General features: G+C 38.2%; 2 protein-coding genes across 2 annotated transcripts; both read left to right on the top strand.

Moving 5' to 3' along the window:
* The first annotated feature begins 1,733 nt into the window (after positions 1–1,733).
* On the top strand, positions 1,734–12,286 carry imp4 (IMP U3 small nucleolar ribonucleoprotein 4). Its single transcript, XM_026931381.3, has 9 exons — positions 1,734–1,862; positions 3,496–3,604; positions 4,966–5,049; positions 6,311–6,420; positions 6,546–6,678; positions 6,787–6,941; positions 9,086–9,180; positions 10,633–10,706; positions 11,201–12,286. The coding sequence occupies exons 1-9, from the start codon at positions 1,860–1,862 to the stop codon at positions 11,311–11,313; spliced, it is 876 nt and encodes a 291-aa protein (XP_026787182.1). The 5' UTR covers positions 1,734–1,859; the 3' UTR covers positions 11,314–12,286.
* Positions 12,287–12,535: 249 nt separating this feature from the next.
* Positions 12,536–20,240, top strand: hscb (HscB mitochondrial iron-sulfur cluster cochaperone). Its single transcript, XM_026931134.3, has 6 exons — positions 12,536–12,928; positions 15,544–15,640; positions 17,857–17,946; positions 19,337–19,481; positions 19,802–19,849; positions 20,025–20,240. Exons 1-6 carry the CDS (start codon positions 12,627–12,629, stop codon positions 20,117–20,119), a joined length of 777 nt encoding a protein of 258 aa, XP_026786935.1. The 5' UTR covers positions 12,536–12,626; the 3' UTR covers positions 20,120–20,240.
* The last annotated feature ends 1,171 nt before the right edge of the window (positions 20,241–21,411 follow it).

Raw genomic sequence — 21,411 nt, 5'->3', positions numbered from 1 at the left:
CACAGCCACACTCCAACATCTAGTGGAAAGACTTCCCAGAAGAGTGGAGCTTATTTTAACAGCAAGAGGGAATACATTTACATTTATTCGTTTATTCATTTAAAAGACACTTTCATCCAAAGTGACTTACAAATGAGGAAATATAAGCAAAGTGATATATCAAGCAGAGAACAATACAAGTAGATGATTTTTAATTGGGTGCTAGAGGAGCAAAGTGCACAGAGTAGAGGGATAAGAGCAGGTGGAAGTGCAGATTTTTTTTTTGAGTGGGAATAAGTTAGGGGTTAGTTAAGTGTTCATGGAAGAGGTGGGACTTTAGCCGTTTTTTTGAAGATAGTGATGGATTCTGCTGTCCAGATTGTGGTTGGAAGTTCATTCCACCTCTGAGGGACTGTCAGTTTGAAGGTTCTGGAAAGGGACCTCATGCCTTGCGGTGTAGGCACTACAGTACCAGGCGTCGGTGGTTAACTGATCACAGGTTACAGGTGGAAACATAAAACCTCAAGGAGAGTGTTGAGGTATGGAGGGGGCTGTTCCAGACAAGGTCTTGTATGTGAGCGTCAAGAACTTGAATTTGATGTGGGTGGCTACAGGAAGCCAGTGGAGGGAGACGAAGAGGCGTCTGACGTGGGTCCTTTTGGGCTGGTTGAAAAGGAGGTGCTGCTGCATTCTGAATCGTCTGAAGGGGTTTGATGGAGCTGGCTGGGAGGCCCAGGAGTAGTGCGTTGCAGTAGTCCAGTTTCGAGATAGCAAGAGCCTGTAGCTGTGTGGCATGATCAGTGGGATAGGGTCTGATTTTACTGATGTTATACAGAATGAACCTACAGGACCGTGCAGTTGTTGAAATGTGGTCTGTAAAGTTCAAGCGGTCACTGAAAGTCACTCCCAAGGTTTCTGGCTGTCCTGGTTGGCTTGAGTGTGGTTGAGCTTAGCTGTACAGTGAGGTTGTGGTTGATTGAGGGGCAGGCCGGGATGAACGTGGTTTTTGCTAAGTTGAGCTTAAGGTGGTGTTCCTTCATCCAGTCCGAGATGTCAGACATGCAGGCAGAGATGTCATCAGCATAGCAGTGATATGAGAAGCGGTGAGACTCAATCACAGGCCCCAGAGATGTAGTGTAAACAGTGTCAAAGGCAGAAGAGAGGTCAAGTAAACACCACTCCAAACATACAATCAGGTTTCACATCACACACAGCACATAAAAGGGAACTTCTGCGATGTATGGTATGTTTAGTGTAATGGAAAACAATTAAGCAAAAGCCACAGAGAGAGGAAGAGACAGTGTGAAGTTGGGAAGACATGGCCATAAAAGAGGAAGAGGAAATTCAGTATCAGTTTACAGGAAATTATTAAATTAATTAGCTTAATTGATTAATTAATAAATTAGTAGAAACAGCTGTGCGACAGTCCTGACCACAGCTACATGAGTAAAAAATGCTGAAACATTGCTCAAAAAGATTATATATATATTATACATTATATATTTTTTTAAAGCAGAATTATCAAACATTTCTTTGAAAGTAATATGTTTTTACAAATCAGAAACCAGAGAGGCGGAAGTAAATATTCGTCCATATGAATTGAATAATAATCACATAATCTTCCTTGTCACTGGCTTATCGCGTTGTCTGACTATTAAAAGGAATTTTTTTTCCAGGAATTTTTTAAATCTTGGAAAAAAAAAATAATAAAATAAAATCTTGCGCTTGCTCGCCTTTTATTCTGAAAGCAACGTTAATCTTCTTTTTGATTGGCTTATTCCATTGTCCAATAGGAAGCAGCGTTACTAGTCGGTCGGTCGCTCGGTTACTGTTGTCATCGATGCGGCACGTGTGAACGAGCTGAAGGAAATAATTACAAAATGGTAAGATTAATAATTTAGATTTAAACATTTATCTAACTTTTACGATCGATTAATTAACAATCTAAGTGGTTTCTATGTTAATTACGAATTATACAGCCGGTAACGATTGATTTTGTACATCACGTTGGGCTGAATCCCAAAAATCTCTCTACTGTGAGTACTAGTGCACTACATAGGGTGCGAAATACTGGATTCTGCGGCCTTTGTAGTGCACTAATGTGTCCCTTGGGGGAGGTATTTGGGATGTGGCCCTCGGGTTAAGAAGCTAGTTTGCTCCATTGTATGTACTTAACACGCGTTAATACTCTTATAGTTCTGTTAAAATGTTTTATGTTTTATAGCCACAAGAAAGGTAAAAAAACCCAATTATAATTGAAAATATATGGATTTATATTATTAATTGAGCTAACAACGTTTGATAGCATTTCTCTTAGCTAGCATAGCTACACTGTACACGCAAAGTCATTAAAGTGTCATGGAAACAAATATGACGCTACATCTAGACAAAAAAAATTTCTCATGTTAATTTCAAAGGCCGTCAGTTCTGAGAAAACGATTCTGATGACTCAACCTGTACTAGTCTTGTGTTCGTCCAATTAAAATCTCTAGAACGCTAGGTCCCGCCCCCTGGGGGCGTGTCTCTTTGTGCACATAAACTTTTCTCCTGCTACTCCTTCAGCTGATTTAATTGTTTTCTGTTGTTTGAATGTTTAAAATTGTATTTAAAAAAAAAAAAGATTTTCTGTGCTTTTCAGTGTTCATTTATTTTTCGTAACCAATAAATAAAATCATTTTTAGGGATATTTTTGAATGCAGCACAGCTGGTTTTTGCTAGCAGTTTGTTAGGAAATCTATAGAAGTCGTGATCTCTCTCTCTCTCTCTCTCATTATATATATATGTGTGTGTGTGTGTGTGTATCGTAGAAATAACTGGACACATTGTGATATGTTAGTACAGAGTGCAAGAGTGCAGATAACGGACAGAAACCTGACATGTTGTCTAACAGGTAGCACTGAACGCACGACTGAAACAAGAGGGTGCCAATACTTTAATCATTACTGAAAAAAACCAGAAGCTGACTTTCACTCAGTAGCACCACAAATGCTCGAGCAGAGTCAAGGGTGCCAATACTTTTATTCTTTACTGAAAATACACCAGGCTTTTTACGTGGCTGACTCCATGTAGTGCACAGCTCTGTTATGTTCTACCCTATGTAGGGTGCAAGTAAAGTGAATAGGAAGCCATTTGGTATTTGGCTTTATTTCAGGATTTTACTTTTTAAAAATGTGTGTAGGATGAAATTGTGGTGATGTATCTCAATTCTACAAGAAACAGGAGATGTAAAAAAGAGAAAGAAGCTTCGGGGAGAAAAACGACTTTGGCGATTGCTTTTGACCAATCAGTGGTCTGCACCGGTTTGAGCTCCGCCCACACGTCCCGGCTCGGCTCACATGGTACCTGAGCAGGAAACTAAATTCAGCACGGACACTTGAGCTCAGGACTCGCTTGGTGGAGTTAAAGCCAGAACCGTGGATCGTGGTGTAATTTATTGAGCCGTCCCGCAGTGTCAGATGGGAAAAAAGTCGGTGTTATTTAGCTAACGTTGCTCCTGTATGGTCTGCTGCGTTCCAGTTGCGGCGTGAGGTTCGGCTCAGGAAGGAGTACCTGTACAGGAAGGCTCAGGAGGACAGACTGCGCTCCATAGAGGAGAAGAAACAGAAACTCAAATCTTCATTAGACGGTGAGTCCGAGTTCCCTGTGTGTGCTCGTTTTTCCTAAACGCAGGAGTGTGTTCAGAAAGTGTAACATGCGTCGTTTTTTTTTTTTTTTAAACTAGGAATGAGAATATTTGGCCTCCTAATAGAGCTGGATGATATGACAAAAATATCGTATTGTATGTATGACACACGATATGTATCACGATATACAGTCTAGTTAATGAGCTGCTGTTAAAACAGAAGTGCTGCATTAACTCTGTATAAATTGTTTGATGATATTTTTATTTAAACCTAAATGTTAACACTGAAAATCTGTTAAAATGTACAATTTTAAAGATTACTTCAAGACTTTTTACACCAGCTGCTTCTATTCAATTCAGTTGAGTTCCAGAAAAGAGTATCGTGACTCAATTTATCACGATATCACGATATTATCGTCGTATCGCCCAGCGCTTCCCCCCACAATTCCGTGCGATTTAGTTTCAGCGCGTCATGCTGCGTTTATAAAACCATTCTTGATGCATCTCAATTCTACACATAATGACTTGTTTTTACTATTATAACGTGACCACTTTTTATTTTTAAAGCTAAAGTAAAATGATTAAAATGTGTACCTCGGCACAAACGCAGATATTTTGCAGTTCACTCAGTAATTCGCTTTGTCCTTCTGAAGTATGTGCGAGCATCACCTCTTGCTCGAGGGATCTCTGGTGAGCAGGAGCTCCTCAACACTGTACTACCTCCAGCTACGCCTGGAAACGTGCGATGTGATTACGCACACAGTGTATTTCAGAAATACTTTATCTCGGTACATCACACTTGCGCACAGCAAGGTTCTTCTTCATGGTTCTTCTTCATGGCTCTTCTTCATGGCTCTTCTTCATGGCTCTTCTTCAGAGGACGCAGATCTGAGTTTGTTCATCTTCAGATCCACAAGCTACATTCACCACTCAACTCATCTAGACATGTGGCCAAAAATATTAAATGATCATTTTTAAAATGATTATTATTTAAAAGATGTTAAATTATGACTTGCTTCACGTTGTAAATATTTAAACTGTTTTATTTCTTACAGAAATATAATACTCTTATAATGAAGTTCTGTGCATCGAAGCAGAATTTTTTTTTTTAAAGAGAGATTCAAGATGCATCTAAGATTCTTTTTTTTTTTTCCCCACCGCTAGTTTTTCTCTTTGTCTAATTACACATTGCGCGTTTTCTGGAGACTTTAGTTCCACTGTAGTTCACTGATGCTTGCATATTTTTTCATTAATGTTCTTTATCGTAAATAGCGTTCAATCTTTTAACCTTTTCTACATCTGAGATGTCGAGCTGGAAGTGAAAGTTAAGTGTCAGCGATGTGTTTGTTTCGTTCTCCCCACAGATAATCGTCTGATACCTACTGAGATCCGCAAACAGGCCTTGGATCTGCAGAAGCTTCTGGAGTTTGATGATGAGGGCGGAGATGGTAAATCTTTATCACCGCTACTATCTTTTTTAGCTTTTCTTGCTGATGTAAACACAATCGACTGTGCCATTAGTGAGCTTTACGCTTTTAATGTGACAGACGTATAATGTGCGATGTGAAAGATTTAGCTGTTTAAGATTAGTTTACAATGATCAAATAAAAACTGCAATGATTTGTGAGTACTGAAACTGTATTGTTCCTAAATTATCTGAAAAATAATGATTCATAATCATGATAAACATTTAGCAAAATAATTCATTTGATCTACTATCAAAAGGCTCTGTTTAGCCCTTATTCTGTCCATTTTTAATAAAAAAAATTACAAATATTATACCTAATGTTTGACCTAAAAGTAAAAGTAAATGTTAAAAGTAAACTCCGAGGTGCTTTAATGCCATGTCCTCATTACACATGCTTCTAACCTGCAACCATTTCCCTACATGTTGTTTTTCACTGCTAATGACTAAATAAAATTATGATATACTAGATACTTCTGAATCTGTTTCACAAATAAATAACTATACAAATAAAAATGGTGGCCTGAGTGAAATATTAGTGAAATCTACTGCGAAAAATTAACCATAATCTGAGAAGTTTAAAACATTTCACTTTTTATTCACATTTTCACACAATTTCATGTTTTCATTTATAAATATTTTCACGTTTTTAGTGATACACATTCACACACTTTCACATTTAAATTGATCACATTTTCAGTAATTTATACACACTTTCATCATTTATACAAATTAGGTTGAACAAGGGTCAGTTCATTTTATGCAAAAAAAGGATTGTATTTAGTGAAATCTTCATATGAAAGTGATTATTATAACCTGATTTCTTTACCGATATGCTGCAGATTAGTGGTGGGAATTTTGAGCAATCTCATGATTTTGATTCAGGTCTCCAAGATGCGATTGTAAAACATCTTTATGCATCTTGATTTTTGCATTCTGTAGCCTAAATGAAGAGTTTTTCCCCAGTATGACCATGTGCTGCTTTTAAAACATTATCTTAGCATTTATTTTATCGTATATCTACTGTGAAAAACACCAGGCCTCATTTTTTTCAACTTTTATCAGAAACATTTGTGTACATTTTTTTTTTTCCATTTAACGCAGGTTATGCATTAACCTAAGCAAAAGACTGATGCTGATGTTTGGTTGTCAGTGCAGAAGAGAGACATGTGGTGCATGTAAGATTATTCTTTCCATCCTGACACTAAACTAATACGATCGATCGCTGTGTGTGTTCATCCCAGGCGTCAGCTCGCATATGGATGACGAGTACAAGTGGGCCGGAGTGGAAGACCCGAAAGTCATGGTGACGACTTCCAGAGACCCGAGCTCTAGACTCAAGATGTTCGCCAAGGTTTTTTTTTTTATTTTTATTTTTTATTTGTTGATGTCTTTAAGTTACACCTTCTCATAGATCATGTTAAAACATTACATTTACCACGCACATGATGGTTAAGTGTCAGTGCTTGTTAACCACAGGAAGTGAAGCTGATATTCCCAGGGGCCCAGCGCATGAACAGAGGAAACCATGAAGTTGACACACTCGTGCATGCGTGCAAAGCCAATAACGTGACTGATCTGGTGATAGTACATGAGACCAGAGGGCAGCCTGGTATGATATATATAAAAAAAAAAAAAAAAAAAAAAAAACCATAAACCCATGTGATCATATCTGCCCACACATCCACTCTGAGTGTCTGTGTGCCTTTTGTGTCTTTAGACGGTTTGATCGTGTGCCACTTGCCTTTCGGACCGACGGCGTATTTCACTCTGTACAACGTGGTGATGAGACACGACATCCCAGACATCGGCACCATGTCCGAGGCCTTCCCTCACCTCATCTTTCACAGCTTCACCTCTCGCCTCGGCAGACGGGTGAGTCACGGAGGAAGACCTCGTGTATCATCTGGTCAACAAACAAACAAACCAAAAAAAAATCAGTTACTCAGTGTTTAAAATAAACCGTCTGCTACACACGATTTAAACGCCAGTTAAATAATTAGATGAAGAAGCATACCATTTTTCTTTTTAGCTTGTATACTTTCATTTAATGTTGTGGAACGTCTGCGAAACAAGTTAGTTCCTGTTCTCACTTGCATTATTGCAACTAGAAACAGTCGTTCCCTCGCCGGCCTCTCTCTGTGTCTCTATTTTGAAATGAAAAGACAGAAAATGCAGCTTGTCACGTTACTGAGAAACCATAAAGCACAAAGCTCTCCATCCCATGGTGGAAAGCTTTACCGCTGACTGTTACAAAGCGCTGACACTGGAGACTCCTTCCATAAATGCTAAATAAACATCCTTTTTACAGGAAACAAACCATATCAACGATTATACGTTTTAAATCCATGTATGTAGAGTAGCTGGTATATAGGGTCCTGTGGAAATTGTTACCATAGAAACAATGTGATATACCTGTGATTTGTAGCTGCACTACAGTCAGAGAAGTGATTAGAAGATTAATCAACACCTTCTGACCAATCAGATTCAAGAATTCAACACTACTGTCGTATAATGCAATATACATACATACATTAAGAAAAAACATGCATTAAGAGCCAGGGGGTGAAAACTTTTGAACAGAATGGAGATGTGTACATTTTTCTTATTTTGCCTAAATATTGTATTTTTTCGTTTAGTACTGCCTACCCCCCCCTACACACTGCCTACTGCCTACACACACACAATGTATATATACAATGTGTGTGTGTATATATGTGTATATATACAATGTGTGTGTGTGTGTGTAGTTCAGGAAAAAAAAGGATGTGTTTAGAGCACATAATTAAAGTCAGATCCTCTAAATCAGTTTTCCATATAAAATGGCAGATTTTAATCCAGATGTTGACATTAGATGTTGTTTATCAGGTCTATCTTTTTAAGCTCTCTGGATCTTGGTAATATTTCAATCATAACAGATTCAGAAAGTGTCTTTTGTCTGATTTGTTTTATTTTGAACGTAATCTTTACTTTTAAGCAGTACAACTAATACAAACCTCACGGTCTCAAAGCAGATGTGCAGCTACATATGCAGCATAAAATATTCAGAAAGCCAGTGTCTTATTTCTCATCCATTTATAGTTACATTTAATGTTGTGGAAAGTCTGCGAGTTCTTGTTACCATTTATGTTCTAGCAGCTATAAACAGTAGTTCCCGTATCAGCCTCTTTCTTCCCCCCTCTCTCGAAGTTAATAAGATAAAAAGAAAAAAAAAGCAACTTGTGATGTAACCAACAAAGCACAAACTAATGATTTAACATCTGGACGTTTGGTTTGCTTTGTCTCGGATGTCGTTTTGCCGAACACAAACCCTGTTTCTCTTCTTCAACATCTCCGTATTAGAGCTTGATGTATTAAATAGGAATTAAAGTCTGTAAGAGGAAAAAATGAGAGATTTTGACAAACTTGCAAACATTAGAAAAGTAAACGACTACCATAACTGGCGTCTTGTCTTCGATGACGGCTGGAAATGCAATGCTGTAGCACCATCTGGTGGTGAACGCATGCAGTGCAATATAATAGCTCAAGAGCTGCATCCCTGTATATGCTAGAAACTCAAAAAACTCGAGCTGTTCTAGGAATTTTTCTAAATAAAAAGATGTGATGAGTTAATAATAAGCTCCATGGACAAAAATATCGATTGCATCCACCCTTCAGTATGTTCCCATATTTCTGCATGAAAGATATAGGGTCCTTAGAGCCAAATCTGTGTGTGTGTGTGTGTGTGTGTGTGTGTGTGTGTGTGTGTGTGTGTGTGGTGTTGGATGATCCTGGTGGACCACTGGGACACCTCTACTGGCCTGCACAAATCACCAAACCTCAATCCTGTACTAGTACAGCAGATTGCTGGGAATTATTAATGCAGAGGGAGGTGCTGATGTTAGTGGTGTAACTTATTTTCTGTCCAGGAAGTGTATCATGTGATATTTGCGATGCTGTGTATTTAGGTGTTTGTAAGGATGGAGTGGTGTTCATGCTGTATGCTTGAAGCTCATGGTGATTTTTTTTCCCCTCTACAGGTGTCCAACATCCTCAAGTACCTGTTTCCTGTTCCCAAAGAGGACAGCAGACGTGTTATTACATTTGCTAATCAAGAAGATTTCATCTCCTTCAGGTAACTAATTTCAGTCTTTTATTATTGGGACATTTTGGGTTAATGTGGTTTAGTGTTCGTTTGTACAGGTGTGATTACGGCCTGCGTAATTTTGAGTAAATCTGTTATTGGAGCCCAGCACTGTAGGCACCCTGGTGTATGTTTTCTTATTATTAGGGGGCCAAGCACCAAAGCTGCATGGGCTCCCTGTTGGAATTGTATGTTTTTAGGGGCCCAAGCACCAAGGATGCATAGGCATCCTATTTGAATTGTATGTTTTATAATTATTGTTGTTGTTATTGTTATTATTATTATTATTAGGGGCCAAGCACCAACAATGAGTAGGCATCTTTATTGGAATTGTATGTTTTTGTCTTTGTCTTCTCATTATTACTGTTATGTTTCCACAATGGGAGTCTGTGGCAGCCCATAGAAAGATTTGTACACTTTTATGAAATTGACAAGGACAGTCTCAGCTACTTGAACAGCAAATTTGCTGTATGCCCCGTAAGCACCCTAATTCCACCTACATGGAAAATTTGCAATAAAAACACTGCAGCAAAACATCATAGAAACACGAATCCAATTTCCTCTCATTCTTTGGGACATTGGATTCTCTGCTATTTTCCGCCAATTTTTTTTAACAAGTTTTTTTCTCCTGAAAAGGTTGTCCAGGTATCACGAAATGTGGATCGCAGCAATGTGAGACCAACCTGAACCAAACCTGTTTCTCAGATTTTTGATATGTGAGACAGTTCATCCATAACTTGTATGTGCTTGGACGAGTAAAAGGTCAGGACCTCCAAGGGAGTCCAAGAAGTTTTGTCTAAATTCATCTGTAGGTGGAGCGATTTTTCACATTATAAAACTCCTCATAACTTTTGAACCTCTCAGCAATCAAAATCATGATTTCCTGGAAGGTGCAGAGTGCTGAAGTAACACCTTTGTGCTTCTTGCAGGAATATTTCATTTTATAGGAAGTCGGCCATTTTGAGTTTAACAAAAAATATTTTTGTGCTTCTTCACATATAAACATTGTCCAGATATCAGGAAATTTGCATTACAGCATTATGAGACCAAAAACTTGTTTCTTGGATTGTTGATCCGCGGGACACTACGTCGTACGAATTTGACGGCAAAGTCACCGTACAGAGATTGAGGCCATTTCTCAGCAATGCTTTCACATATTGACACCGATCTTGGCAAATAAGTTTAGCAGCATGACCTGATGTTAGTAAACAAGCTTTGAAACTTGTGAGGGTTACTGAAAACAGGAAGTGATGCAATATCTCAGCAACGGCTTGACATTTCACCCCCAAATTTAGTATATCTTCTTGGGAACAAGCGCTGATGGCTTCCGGTCTTCCTCTGTCACTAAGGGGTTAGGCCAGAAAGTGCTTGGCCCCCTTAATCGCTGCTATAAGGGGTTTACCCTTTCAACAAGAAATGCATTTCTGTTGTTCTGTGTTCCAGACACCATGTTTACAAGAAAACCGACCACAAGAACGTTGAGTTGACGGAAGTTGGACCCCGGTTTGAAATGAAATGTAAGTGACTCGTTAATTAGCCATAAATTGAAGTTATTTATTACAGCAAATGATTTCTGTCATATTCGTCTTATAGTGGTCATTTCTGAAATTCATTTGTATTTTTAAACAAAATATTTTTCAGGCAAAGCCCCACTGCAAACCAAAACCAACTAAGATTTTTCATAAAATTTCATAAAATTCTCTGTTGTGCTTTCAAACTTTTTGATTATCTCACAGGCAAGATAATATTTTTTATACAACATATTTTATATATTTGTGTGTGTGACAATGATTCAGTAATAATCAACAGACTTGTCAACAGGCTTTGATCAGCAGTCCTTACACTGTAGATGTTTGTATAAAGTAGACATGATTTAGGTCACATGACTGCATGAATCCCAAATGAGTTGAAATTGCCTACATGGTATGCTTTTATTAAAAGTATAGAATACTAAACAGAGAGACAAACAGCAATAACGTCTGTGATTTTGTCTTTTCCGTCTGGTCTGCAGTGTACATGATCAAGCTGGGCACTCTGGAGAACGAGAGCACAGCGGATGTGGAGTGGCGTCTTCACTCCTACACGCGCACGGCCAAAAAGAGGAAGGTGTTAAGTGTGGAGTAAACACACGTCACTCTGGATGTCGGAAAAAGACTCCGTGTGGGTTTATCACTCTGCTTTTCACGGAATGATCTCAGTGAGGACTGTGTGTGGAGGGAAGAGTGTATGGTTTATTTTATACTATAGAGTATTACACATATTGCTTTCTGATGACGGAGTGTGTACAGATATGTACAGAGTTTCTGCTGATAATCTCTCAATGAAAGGATTTATAATTTTCCATCACAGGACGTGTATGGAATGTAAGATACTCAATACTTCAGTATTTATTCATGTCTTTGAATTGCCTCTAAATATTTGATGGCATACGCAGAGGTGACTAAGGTGTGGCACAGTCATGCTGAGCTATTGAATCCCTTAAATAACGAATAAAACATTTGGGGATTTTTTTTTTTTTTTTTTTTCATAGGAAAGTTGATTATTTTCCAATAACAGCACATCCCGAAATGTTTTATTCCTCTTGTACCACAGCAGTTGTCCATTTTTGTAGCTACGTTTAATGTTGTGGAATGTCCACAAAACAAGTTAGCCATAAACCATCGTTCTCTCATCAGTCTCTCTCGCTCTCTCTCTCTCTCTCTCTCTTTTTTCTCTGTCTTCAAGTTTATAAAACTAAAAACACAGCATGTAATTTTACAGAAAAACCAGAAAGCACAAAGTCTTCCATCTTGAAGGCTTTTCCATTTTGGAAAACTTTGTTACAGAGCGCTGAAACTGGAGACTCCTTCTATAAATTTTTAAACATCTTCTTGCAAAAAAACATTATCAACGATTAAACAATCGTTTCGATCTGTTTATGTGGAGCATCCACCGTGCAGCTTGCTTAATCAACACCTTCTGACCAGTCTGTGGTATATGTGTCATAAAATACTAAATTGTTTGATAAATCTGTTTGAATTTCATCATTTCATATTGGTCTCTTTGTACAAGATGTATCTCATTTGTGTGCTACAATAAAATACATTGTGCAACAGTTTTTCTGTTAGTTTTCTTCAAGAGTATATCCTTTTACACATTGTGTCAGTGATAAAAAAATGCATTAATATAATATAATGTATTATAATAATATAAATGCAGTAAAAGTTGCAAATGGTTTATGTTTTAATTCCAACTTCTCACTTTTAAGTATTTTTCGTGTGGTTTAAGTGTTTAAAAAGCGGCTTTTATTTTGAAATGCACATCACGAACACTCTTCCGCATCTAAAATTCAGTGGACGCGACTACGCATGCGCAGTTCCAACCCGGAAGTGGGGGCGTCTCGTGTAGTAAGTTATGGCCATTCATTAGTGTGTGTATGTTGTTGACTTTGGAGATTCATGCAGTGTGTGCAGATGTTGCGCGCGGCTCACAGATGTGTCCTGAACCTACAGAACATCTGCAGCACTGTGACTTCATGTACAGCGCCTGGAAAAACGCTCCACTTTGTCAGAAAAGACATTTTTCATGTTAAAAAGGCGACATCGCTCCTGACCCTGAAGCTGACACGGAGTTTGTGTTCATGTTCTTCAGTGAGAAAGTGCTGGAGTTGCGGCTCATCTGCCCAGCTGTTCTTCTGCTCCTCCTGCAACACCATCCAGCCTCCTCATGACAAAGCTACTTATTTTCAGATTTTAAACTGGTAAGTTTAATATGTTACATATAATAATAATAATAATAATGATAAATAAAAAAAACTCACTTAACATGACATGACTTTAGTACTGACTCAAATAACTCAAATTCCTTTCCTGATTAAAACAAGAAGTTACAGGGTATAATGTTTGGCCAGGTTTCTCGAATGTTCTGGGACTAGGAACTTTTTACAGTGTGTAAACACACACACACACACACACACACACACACACACTGATCAACAACTTTTTACATAAAACCACTGAGAGGTGAAGTGAAAAACATTGGTTATCTCATTACAGTGGCACCTGTCAAGGGATGGGATATATTCGGTAGCAAGTGAACAATCAGTTCTCGAAGTTGATGTGTTGGAAGCAAGAAAAATGGGCAAGCGTAAGAAACTGAGCAACTTTGACAAGGGCCAAATTGTGATGGCTAGACAACTGGGTCAGAACATCTCTACAACAGCAGGTCTTGTGGGGTGTTCGCGGTCTGCAGTGGTTAGTACCTACCAAAAGATTTCCAAGGAAGGACAACTGGTGAACCGGAGACAGGTTCATGGGCGCCCAGGGCTCACTGATGCACGTGGGGAGTGAAGGCTAACCTGTCTGGTCTGATCCTACAGAAGAGCTACTGTAGCACAAATTACTGAAAAAGTTAATGCTGGATATAATAGAAATGTGTCAGAACACACAGTGGATCGCAGACCGGTCAGTGTGCCCATGCTGACCCTGTCTACCATCGAAAGCTCCTACAATGGGCACAGACACCACAGCACACCTTCAGAGGTCATGTGGAGCCTATGCCTCGACGGCTCAGAGCTGTTGGCGGCACAAGGGGGACCTACACAGTGTGGGTGTTAAAAAACTGCTAGACAGTTTGAATGCATAAATAAAACAAAAAAATCCACAGACATATTTATGATCACACCATTTTTTAAGAGTAAAAAATATTTAAAAACAGGTATGCATTGTTTATTAGAAATATTAGAACTTTTCACCTACACTATTATAGGAAAATAATCAACAAAGGGATGTTTGATGAAGCAGAGTTACTATCACCGCACCGAAGTTGACAACACGTACCCAAGTGTTTTATTCCTTTTATACAACAGCGGTTTGCCAACGCTTACAAATTTTTATTTATTGAAGAGCGACTCATCATGACGTGACTTTTTATCCCTTTACAGTTACATTTAACGTTATGGAGCGTCTGTGAAACAGGTTAGTTCTTGTTATCACTTACGTTTTAGCAGCTATAAACAGTCGTCCCCTCACCAGCCTCTCTTTATTTCTTCTTTTGAAGCTAATAAGACAAAAATCACAGCTTGTCATGTGAGTCGTAAGTCAGAAATCTCCTGGTGGTGGAAAACTTACTGACTGTTACAAAGCCCTGAAACTGGAGACTCCTTCTATACATTTTTAAACATTTTCTTACAGAAAATATCACAATATCAACAATTAAACATTTTTTGTTCCTTTTATGTGGAGCGTCCACCGTGCAAGTTGCTTAATCAACACCTTCTGACCAATCAGAATCCAGAATTCAACTCCGTTATGGTATAAATGTCATAAAATACTAAGTTGTTAGATAATCGTGGAAAACTTACTGACTGTTACAGTGTGCTGACACTGGAGACTCCTTCCAAAAATGCTAAATATATGTTTTCTTAGAAAAAATTGCACCATATTGATAACATTTTCCTTTAACTAAAGGAAACATTTTTTAATCTGTTTATTATTAGATTAGATTAGATTAGATTATGTGGAGCGTCCGCTGCACAAGTCCCTTTGTAAGTCGTTACTATAGAAATGATAACGTATTAGAAGAAGTGCATTAATATAAACAGGTGATATGCCACGTAGCCGGAACTACCGTCAGAGCTGCTGTTGTAGAAAATTAATCAACACCTTCTGAGCAGTATAGAGAATTCAACAGCACTCTTTTGCTTAGATTCAAGAATACTCAATTCATGGAAGTTATCGCACTTTAGATTCAACACATTCAAATTCAAGCGACGTATAAACGTAATAAAAATACCAATAACAACTATTAAAAAAAACCAAAAACCTTTGTACTGATGCTTTGTAATCTCCACCAGTGTGATATCATTTTTTTAAATTTAATAACTGAAAAATCCTGCATCCAAAATAATAATAAAAATCATCAAGTAGGTATATTGTTGACCCATGCTTAAAGAATAGATACTGTAATAGAGACACTTGGGATGAACAACAGCTTTAGACTTCTTATATATTTATGATGAATTATTTATGCCATGAAGCAGTTCTCAGAGTTTGTTATTCCTGGTCTATCGTATTGCGTAATCTTCTTGATCCTCCTCAATAACGAACACATAAAGAGGAATGGAGTTCTGCAGTACATCCTTTATGTGAGTTCATATTAAATGTCACTGTTAGCTCCTTTTTGTCTGACTACTTTTACTCCAGTCAGGAACAGTGGTGACATTTTCATGCTACCTCAAGCTGAGCTAATGTTATTACTTCATTTGTAATGCAATGAACTTCAACTACTGAAGTGTCAGAAAAGTTGAGATCAGACAAATCAAATCCTCAATACCTTTTCTGTATAATTTTTTTTTTTTTAATTTTTCAACTCTAGTGATGAGACGTTTGCTTTGGACACGCAGAAGCTTCAGGGAAAATACATAGAGCTGCAGAGATCTCTGCATCCTGACAAGTTCAGCCAGAAATCACAGGTACTGAGCTTTTCATGACAAAGTTTTACTGTAGAGGAAGTGGTGCTGGAGAGAGAGTAACACTGTCCTCTGCTGCTGGTATGGGGGAATTATAGTCAAGTCAGAACACACTGCAAGCACTTGATTTATAATATCTTTTAAAATATAATTTTTTTTTTAAAGCAAATCTTTGCACAGTTTGTAGCAAATGAAAAAGCAAAACTTTTAGACACAGTGATTGCTTTAACAGAAACATCTTACTAATACTGGCTGGGATGCACTTTGCTCTCAGAAGTCTCAGTTCTTCATGGCATGGATATGACGAGGTGTCGGAATCATTCCTTTGAGATTCTGGTCCGTGTTAACATGATTACATCACATCATTGGGGCAGATTTGTCAGCTGCACGTTCATGAAGCAAAATCTCCCGTTCAGATCTCCATTTCATGTTCATGGAACCAGTTTGAGATGACGTAGAAGCCATTATAAGGTGAGTAAATTGCAGTCATAAAGGGATGCATGTGATCAGCAATGATACTCAGACAGGCCGTGGCATTCATACATTTTGTTGGTGGGAACAAGAAGACATTCCCCACACCATTACACCACCACCACCAGCCTGAAGTGTTTGCATAAGGCAGGTTGAGTCCATGAATCCATGCTGTTTGTGGGTGTTCTGTCCCCACCATCTGCACATCGCAGTACAAATCAAGATTCATCAGACCTCAAGCTGATGTTTTTTTTTTGTCCAGTTTCATGAACCCTTTGCCCACTATAGCCTCACTTTCCTGTTCAGGACTCCATCAGTGGACAGTGGATAGATTTTAACCAACCAGACATCTTGCGAAAACTGATGAATTTACTGGTTGCACAATTGCACTATTTGTCCATATAGTACACAATAATACAAGGGATTTATTTATAATTGCACTATCCATTGCACCCAGATGAGGATGGGTTCCCTTTTGAGCCTGGTTCCTCTCAAGGTTTCTTCCTCATATTGTCTCAGGGAGTTTTTCCTTGCCACCGTCACCTCTGGCTTGCTCATTAGGGATAAATTCACATATTTACAATATATATGTATATTTTTGAATCCAATTATTGCTGTAAAGCTGCTTTGTGACAATGTCCATTGTTAAAAGCGCTATACAAATTGAATTGAATTGAATTGAATTGAATTCTTGGCTGACAGGAGTAGAACCTGAAGTGGTCTTCTACTTTTGTAGTCCATCCGCCTCAAGGTTTGACGTCTTGTGCTTTCTGAGATGCTTTTCTGCTCAACACGGTTGTAAAGAGTGCTTAAACCAGTCTCATTCTTCTTTTAACCTTCTCTCATCAACAAGGTGTTTCTGTCTGTGGAACTGCTGCTCACTGGATGTTTTTTGTCTTTCGCACCATTTAGTGTAAACTGTTGTGTGTGAAAATCCCAGGAAGTCATTACGACTTCACGATTGAACGACTTGCACATCGTTTAAAGGTTTCCAATGCCATTCGACTACCTGCTGATAGCAGTGCCAGAGCCCTTGCGGTTTATTACCCCGCCCCCTCGTTTGATGGTCAGCTAAGATCCTCCTTCTGTTTCTGAAGTTTGTTTCTGAAGTGTTCTCAAGCGTCTTGATTCCCCAGGTCACTGTGTGACTTGTTTTCTACAAAAAGCAGCGAGTGCAGTTCAGTGATCATGTAAACAAAAGTTGCAATCTTTACATAAAATCATTGCGAGGTGTGTGTGTGCAGACCACAAAGCTCCCCGTAGTACTATTGATTCAGACGGGTTTTACGAACGCTGACAGCTGAAAAGGTTCTCCTTGTGCTGCTCATTCTCCCCCATTTCCCTCGCGTTGTTCTACTCGACACCCGTCTCTCGCCTCGTCCTCACTCCAGAGAGAGCTGACTAACTCCTGGTCCCTCCGCCATTACCCAAACACGGAGACACCTGAGAAAGAGGAAGAAAAATCCAATTATCAACGTGGCTGAGGACTGGTGATTCGAGAGAGCAGCTGTGTGCTTTGGGATTGTTCTGAACCTGTGTGATAGTTGTGAATGACTTGCTGTGAGCAAAATGTCAGAGTTTTAGATTACTTTTTTCCCCCTTTTGTGAACTTACAAAAGAGCAATTTCCTTTTGACACCCCGCGTTTGCCTGTTGAGCTATATTTAGCTGGGTGTATGTCAGATTTCTTGAACACAATGAGACGTAGTTCATTAATTTGGATGATTTTTTTGTGGCTCTTTGTTCCAGACAGAACAGCGATATTCTGAAGAGCAATCAGCCTTGGTAAACAAAGCCTACAGGACTCTCCAGAAACCTCTCACACGGAGCGTCTATTTGGTAAGAAAGCTTTTTAGTTTTATTTGCAAAATCTTGAATTAGCTTCCTACAGCATGACACTGAGACATGAAAACCTTTAAAAAAATTGCCTGGTATAAAACATAAGATTGTTTGAGAGTTCGATGACAAACTTCATCATAAAAATCACCAGTAATATTTATTTTTTTTCTTCAGCTTATTATATTCTTTGCATAAAATATTATATTCTTTGCAAAAAATGGTGTTTGTTAATTATACTAGGAGTTCTTTTTTTTTTTTTTTTGCTGCTGCCAGGGACACTTTTCCAGTGTGTGAACATTTTCATGGCCCCCTTATGATTGTGCACAAGTTTGTTGTATGAACAAAATTGGGCACTTTAGGCATTACTTTGAGAAGCAGAGTGAAATATAACTGGAACACGAAGCTTACGAAGCTTACGACCTAAACACAGCATTACGCTAGTTAGCTTAGAGACCAAAGTTAAACTTTGGTTCATTTGTAATAAAACACAAGTAAAACAAACCCAAAACCAACACATCTCTGGCTGTAGGTGTGTACAGGGGTGAAAAACATACTCGTAAAACTTTCATTCACTCATCAGAAATACGAAAACAAATAAAAAAAAACAAGGAAAACTGAAAAAGTGAAAAAACAAAAACAAAAAACTTACTGTGTGGAGAAACACTAGTGAGCATGTTATATGAAATGAAGTTACGACCAAAAAACTGATTATTTTCCTATAACAGCATACGCTGAAGTGTTTTATTCCTCTTACACCACAGCAATTTGTCAACACAAACAATATTTATTTATTAAAGAACATTGCACTTAAATATCATCCATGTATTGTAATGTCGAATGTTAATGACCGTCCATGAAACATTAGTTCCTGTTCTCATTTACGTTATAGCAGCTATAAACAATTTTCCCTCATCAACCACTTTTTTTTCCTCTGTCTTGAAGTCAATACTGCAAAATTTTGCAACTTTCTACCGAGAAGCCGCAAAAGACAAAGTCATCCTTCCGGAACACTTCGCTTTCACTCTCGCACTGGAGACTCCTTCCATACACTTAAACTTCTCCTTGTAGAAAACATAACCATATCAGCGATGATTTGTTTTTCTTTGTTAATCTGTTTATTATTAGTTGTAGATTAAATGACGTGTCTGCCGTACAAGTCCCCGTCGATGAACTGTTACTATAGAAACATGTTAATATAAACTTTTTTATATTTTATATTTGCAGCTGCACTGCTGTCAGAGCTGCTGTTCTAGAAAATTAATCAACACCTCCTGGCCAATCAGATTTTCAGAATCAACATCAATTCAACATCACTGTGGTATTAAAGTCATTTTGTGTAGCATTTTGTGGAGTGTGACATTCACTGGTCATGATGATGATTTAATCGCAGCTGCAGTTGCGAGGAGTCGAGCTGGAGGAAGGCACAGACTCTGCAGCAGATCCAGCCTTGCTATTGAAGCTCATGGAGGTCAATGAGAAGCTGGCAGAGACTCTGAGCCTCGATGAGGTCAACGCTATAGGCCAGGAAGTGCAAGGTGAGCACTGCTACACAGCATGTTTAACAAAAAAAAAAAAAGAGCCAATGAACATCTCTACACCCACACGTAGGCCTTGTTTATTTGACTTCTCATGCACGCTTTATAGAAATGCTCAAGGCTACATTTTCATTTTCGCTCTTTTTTTATCCTTCTATCTTTATCGGTTTGGTTATTCATTTGTGCCCAGCGTGCTCTTTTTTTATTTATTTTTGACAGGACGAAAAAAAAAATTGTGCTGCGGCATTCCCATTTTCATTCATTTATGCGAGGGTACCATTATGCTGTAAATACATGTCATCTTTTCTTTCCTCCTCCAGTGACATTGAAAAACCTGACTGAACAGATGAATGCATCTCTAAACAAAGGTATCCTCTTATTTTCCTCTTCACTCCTTGTAAATTTGATATCGGTGCACGCTGCCAAGGTTGCTCTTAAGCGAGGGAGAGTGTTTCCTTGACTCATGGGAGAAAGTGGTTGTTTTTTTCTTTTTTTTAATATTTATTTTAGTTATATTTTATGTCCTAACCCCAATTTTCTCAGGGGACCTGCAGTCAGCCAGAGAGATCCTGACCCAAATGAAATACTTTGCAAATCTGGAAGAGAAGGTAAAAGAGAAACTGAGGGAGAACTTGTGAGGTGGTGGAGAAGGACTGTAAAACACTTCCTCTGTATACGCGCTGCAGCCGTGTTGCAGCTTAATCACATGCCCTTGAACATGTAAACTTGAATATGTGGTAAATTAAAGTCTGTTTTTAATCTGTGTGGTCATTTTGTGTTGTTTTGGGGGAAACAATGCATCATTGGGAAAATTGTGATCCAATCATTACAAATATTCCTGGCCAACTGAAATCACAAAATTATTAAATCTGCTTCTGCTATTGAAAAATTCATGAAAATGTTCCAGAGAAATACATTTTACACAAACATTTATTAATGGAATTGAACAACTACAAAATGAAACACGTGTTCCAAATGGATATAGATACAAATAGGAGGTGCATTGTTTTTTTTTTTTTTTTTTTTTTTTTTTTTTTCTTCACAGGACACAGCAACAAAAAAACGTCAAGCAAGCAGGAGGTTTTTACTTTTATGCTGTCAGATATGAAGCTTATGGGACAAAGAAAGACCATGTTAACAATGGACATGTACCTGAATCACTGTGTGATGTATTTACAGCATTCATTCATCCTTAGTAACTGCCTGGTCAGGGTTGCAGTGATTTAAATGAGTTGACTAGTTTGTTTATAATTTTCAATAGAACCAACTAGACTTGTTAAAAATTATCATGAGCATATCATCATGAGAATCCAAATACAGACACAGATTTTTTGCTTTTGCTCTAAGTACAGATTAGCTAGAATTAAAGTTTTTTTTTTTTTTTTTAATTTTAGCTCAGGTAACAACACAGAGGTTAACTAGTACCTGTTGGCTTTAGTGGTTACTAGGAAATTTTTTTTATTTACATTTAAATATAAGGTTTGATGCTCTTAAGCAGTGTTGTGGTGTAATTATATATAACATACAGTATATATTGATTTTTATCTGTCCGTTACAAGAAACAAACGAGTTCACACAAACGTAACCCTTCAAAATCCGTCTTTGAGTTAAGGTTCTCGGCCCGAGTGTTCCCGCTGTACTTGCTGTGATTAATGCGTCTTATTACACTGTAATGTGAACTGATTCATTAGGCTGTAATTGGAGCAAGTTTCTGCTCGATTGTGTCATTACTCCGGACACACAGTAAAACATTGCACCCTTATTAGATACAGCCTCAGCGAAATTGTTTTATTGCACCAGTTTGTAGCGTCGCTTAGGGTGGGGGATAAACTAAATTATGTAGAAATCCACTTAGCAATTCAAAGATTTATGAGTGTGTGTGTTTGAATACCTCAGTCAGACTGCAGAGGGAACCATGTCACCTGAAAAT

Source organism: Pangasianodon hypophthalmus, chromosome 24, assembly GCF_027358585.1.
Source record: "Pangasianodon hypophthalmus isolate fPanHyp1 chromosome 24, fPanHyp1.pri, whole genome shotgun sequence".
Lineage (NCBI taxonomy): Eukaryota > Metazoa > Chordata > Actinopteri > Siluriformes > Pangasiidae > Pangasianodon > Pangasianodon hypophthalmus.
The sequence above is the reverse complement of the archived record's forward strand: the minus strand, read 5'-3'. Positions and strand labels throughout refer to the sequence as shown.

Excerpts from the sequence above, each read along its gene's own strand:
- hscb (XM_026931134.3), top strand. The coding sequence starts at position 12,627 with ATGCAGTGTGTGCAGATGTTGCGCGCGGCTCACAGATGTGTCCTGAAC. Across the intron at positions 12,929-15,543 it reads TATTTTCAGATTTTAAACTG|TGATGAGACGTTTGCTTTGG; the intron begins GTAAGTTTAATA and ends TTTCAACTCTAG. Across the intron at positions 19,482-19,801 it reads TATAGGCCAGGAAGTGCAAG|TGACATTGAAAAACCTGACT; the intron begins GTGAGCACTGCT and ends TTCCTCCTCCAG.
- imp4 (XM_026931381.3), top strand. Across the intron at positions 5,050-6,310 it reads TGATGATGAGGGCGGAGATG|GCGTCAGCTCGCATATGGAT; the intron begins GTAAATCTTTAT and ends TGTTCATCCCAG. Across the intron at positions 6,679-6,786 it reads TGAGACCAGAGGGCAGCCTG|ACGGTTTGATCGTGTGCCAC; the intron begins GTATGATATATA and ends TTGTGTCTTTAG.